Source organism: Triticum dicoccoides, chromosome 5A (assembly GCF_002162155.2).
Source record: "Triticum dicoccoides isolate Atlit2015 ecotype Zavitan chromosome 5A, WEW_v2.0, whole genome shotgun sequence".
Taxonomy (NCBI): domain Eukaryota; kingdom Viridiplantae; phylum Streptophyta; class Magnoliopsida; order Poales; family Poaceae; genus Triticum; species Triticum dicoccoides.
In genome coordinates this window covers 576,768,389-576,770,928 of record NC_041388.1, presented here as the reverse complement: position 1 = coordinate 576,770,928, position 2,540 = coordinate 576,768,389, and the positions used below count along the sequence as shown (strand labels likewise).

The 2,540-nt window shown below is 47.2% G+C and overlaps 1 protein-coding gene across 2 annotated transcripts; it reads left to right on the top strand.

Moving 5' to 3' along the window:
- The first annotated feature begins 346 nt into the window (after positions 1-346).
- On the top strand, positions 347-2,234 carry LOC119302974 (manganese-dependent ADP-ribose/CDP-alcohol diphosphatase-like). Of its 2 annotated transcripts, XM_037580042.1 has the most exons (3): positions 347-517; positions 636-690; positions 959-2,234. In XM_037580042.1, the coding sequence occupies exon 3, from the start codon at positions 1,057-1,059 to the stop codon at positions 2,026-2,028; it is 972 nt and encodes a 323-aa protein (XP_037435939.1). In that variant the 5' UTR covers positions 347-517; positions 636-690; positions 959-1,056; the 3' UTR covers positions 2,029-2,234. The 2 variants fall into 2 exon arrangements, with proteins under 2 accessions (XP_037435939.1, XP_037435938.1); XM_037580041.1 differs by lacking the exon at positions 636-690.
- Positions 2,235-2,540: the final 306 nt, after the last annotated feature.

The window sequence follows — 2,540 nt, the reverse complement described above, 5'->3', positions numbered from 1 at the left end:
TAACTTTCCGAAAGGCAATTTTTTTTTTCGAATTTTTTTTATCGAAAAGCTAAGAAAGATTGGGAGAAAATCAAAACCTCAAAAAAAATAATAATAAAACATTTAAAAAGCCGAAAGCACATGCAAAAAAATAAAATTCGAAAAGACCGTCTAGAGCGCGACATTGACGAATGGCTGAGAACACGCCAAGTGGCGCTGATCTTTGCGAGACTCTCGAAGAAGCGCTTGTTGCTCCCGCCCATCGCGTTTCCCCGTCTGTCCAAGACTCCAACCAACCAAGACAGCCTAAAAAAACCCTCAAAAAAAAAGACAGCCTCAAAAAGGAAAAAAAAACCAACCGTCTAAGACGAGCAGAGAAGCTTTCGTCATTGTTTCAGGAAAAAAAAAGAGAATCTTTCGTCAAGATCCAAACTCCTCCCCATCCCGGCTCCGACTCTCCGCCGTCCGCCCTCGGGGCCGGGAGCAACCAAACCAGCTCCCGCCGGAGTCCGGCTACCCCGACTCCCTCGCTGCGCCGGTAATCCATCCTCCCCTGCCTCCTTCCTTCTGTGGTCGTCACAGTCCGTATCCCCTTCCGTACGAATCGCTAGTTTTGGCTACGGCGGGTCGCCTAAGTGATTTTATCAGCAATTCAGGCCAGGGTGTAGCTCCCGGTGCTTGACAATGGGAAATTGGATGAGATGCACACTGGTATGCAACGCTGCAGTATTCATTCAGTATTTGGAGCTGGTCTCATCCACAGTTACTTCTAGTGGAAGTGGTTGAAAGGGAAATTGAAACTGTAAACTGTATAATCTTGGAAGAAGAATAAGTGGGGACTTTTACTGCTATATGCTACTGGTATCCAGTCTGCTATCTGCTTTACATTTTACTCTGATAAACAGAGTGCTCTGTAGTCTGTACTGTTCCCCTCACCGGTAGAGCGTCCTGAACAAATATTGCTCGACTTCTCTTGTAGGTTCTTGCGCAGAGATCTTTTCACTGCTTGTAGGTTCAGTTCCTCGCAGACAACAAGAAGAAGGGAGGTTTTCGAAGGTCCGGTGACACCAAAGTTCAATGATGGCGGCAACGAACGGACTAGCCCATGCATCTGCCCACAAGCCCCTGTTTACCTTTGGTGTCATTGCCGATGTCCAGTATGCCGACATCCCGGACGGGCGATCCTTCACTGGCATCCCGCGCTACTACCGTCACAGCATCGACGTCCTCCAGAGGGCTGTCAGTGCGTGGAACAAGCAAGGTGGTGTCAAGTTCTCCATCAACTTTGGTGACATCGTCGACGGGAAATGCCCAAAGGACAAGTCGTTGTGGGCGGTGCAGAAGGTCCTCGGCGAGTTTGAGAAGTCCGACGGCCCGACCTACCACATGTTTGGCAACCATTGCCTCTACAACCTTCCTCGGACCGAGCTAGTGGCTTTGCTGAAGATGCCAACGGGTTCTGACCGCGCCTACTATGACTTCTCGCCGTGTCCTGAGTACAGATTTGTTGTTCTGGATGCTTATGACTTCAGCACGCTTGGCTGGCCTCGTGATCATCCAGTGACTGCAGCAGCAATGAGCCTCCTTGAAGAAAAGAACCCAAACGCCGACAAGAACAGCCCTGAGGGTCTGGTGGGCGTCGACCAGCGGTACGTGATGTTCAATGGTGCTGTTGGAAAGGAGCAGCTGTCCTGGCTCAGTGATGTCCTACGGGATGCATCGGAGCGTCGGCAGAATGTCGTCTTGTGCAGTCACCTCCCATTGGATCCTGTAGCAGCGTCCCAGGTAGGCCTCATGTGGAACTATGATGAGGTGATGGCTGTTGTTCGACGGTACAACTGTGTTAAGGCCTGCTTCGCCGGGCACGACCACAAGGGTGGCTACTGTGTGGACTCCCACGGCGTGCACCATCGCACCCTCGAGGCTGCGCTGGAGTGTCCTCCCGGCACCACTGCGTTTGGGCACATCGAAGCGTATCCTGACAAGCTATTGCTTGTAGGCTCTGATGGAATGGCGGACACTGAAATGTGTTTTGAGTCCTCGCAGTGAGCTGTTTTGCGAAGTAAAATCCACATGACTTCATTATTTTGACTTTTGGTGTTGTCATTGAGAGAAAATTCATATGGCTTTTGTTGTCTGGCAGTACTGTTAAATGTAAATAACATTGATACTGGTGGATAAAGAAAAATGTAACTGTTGTAACGCTTACTTCCCCATGTTAACTGCTGAATGGAGCATACTGTTGGACTCTAATATATGTATTATCTAAACTATTTATGAGTCTTTGTTGTAAATCTAGCAAATGCAACACTGTTTTGGATTGAAAACACGCCAATGGTTTCAGTGTTTGTACTCCATTCATGACTTCTTCGGTTGTTTGGTGTCTTATAATTATAATGTGACATATGATTAGCTTGATCTTTTGTGTTTTAACTATATTTACTTCATCTACAAATACAAGTTGTTTCCAATATTTTCTGCACTGTTCAATATACTTCTGACTATGGTCTCATTTAGACTATGCTATAAATCCTAACAAAAAAGATATGTAATGAAAATAA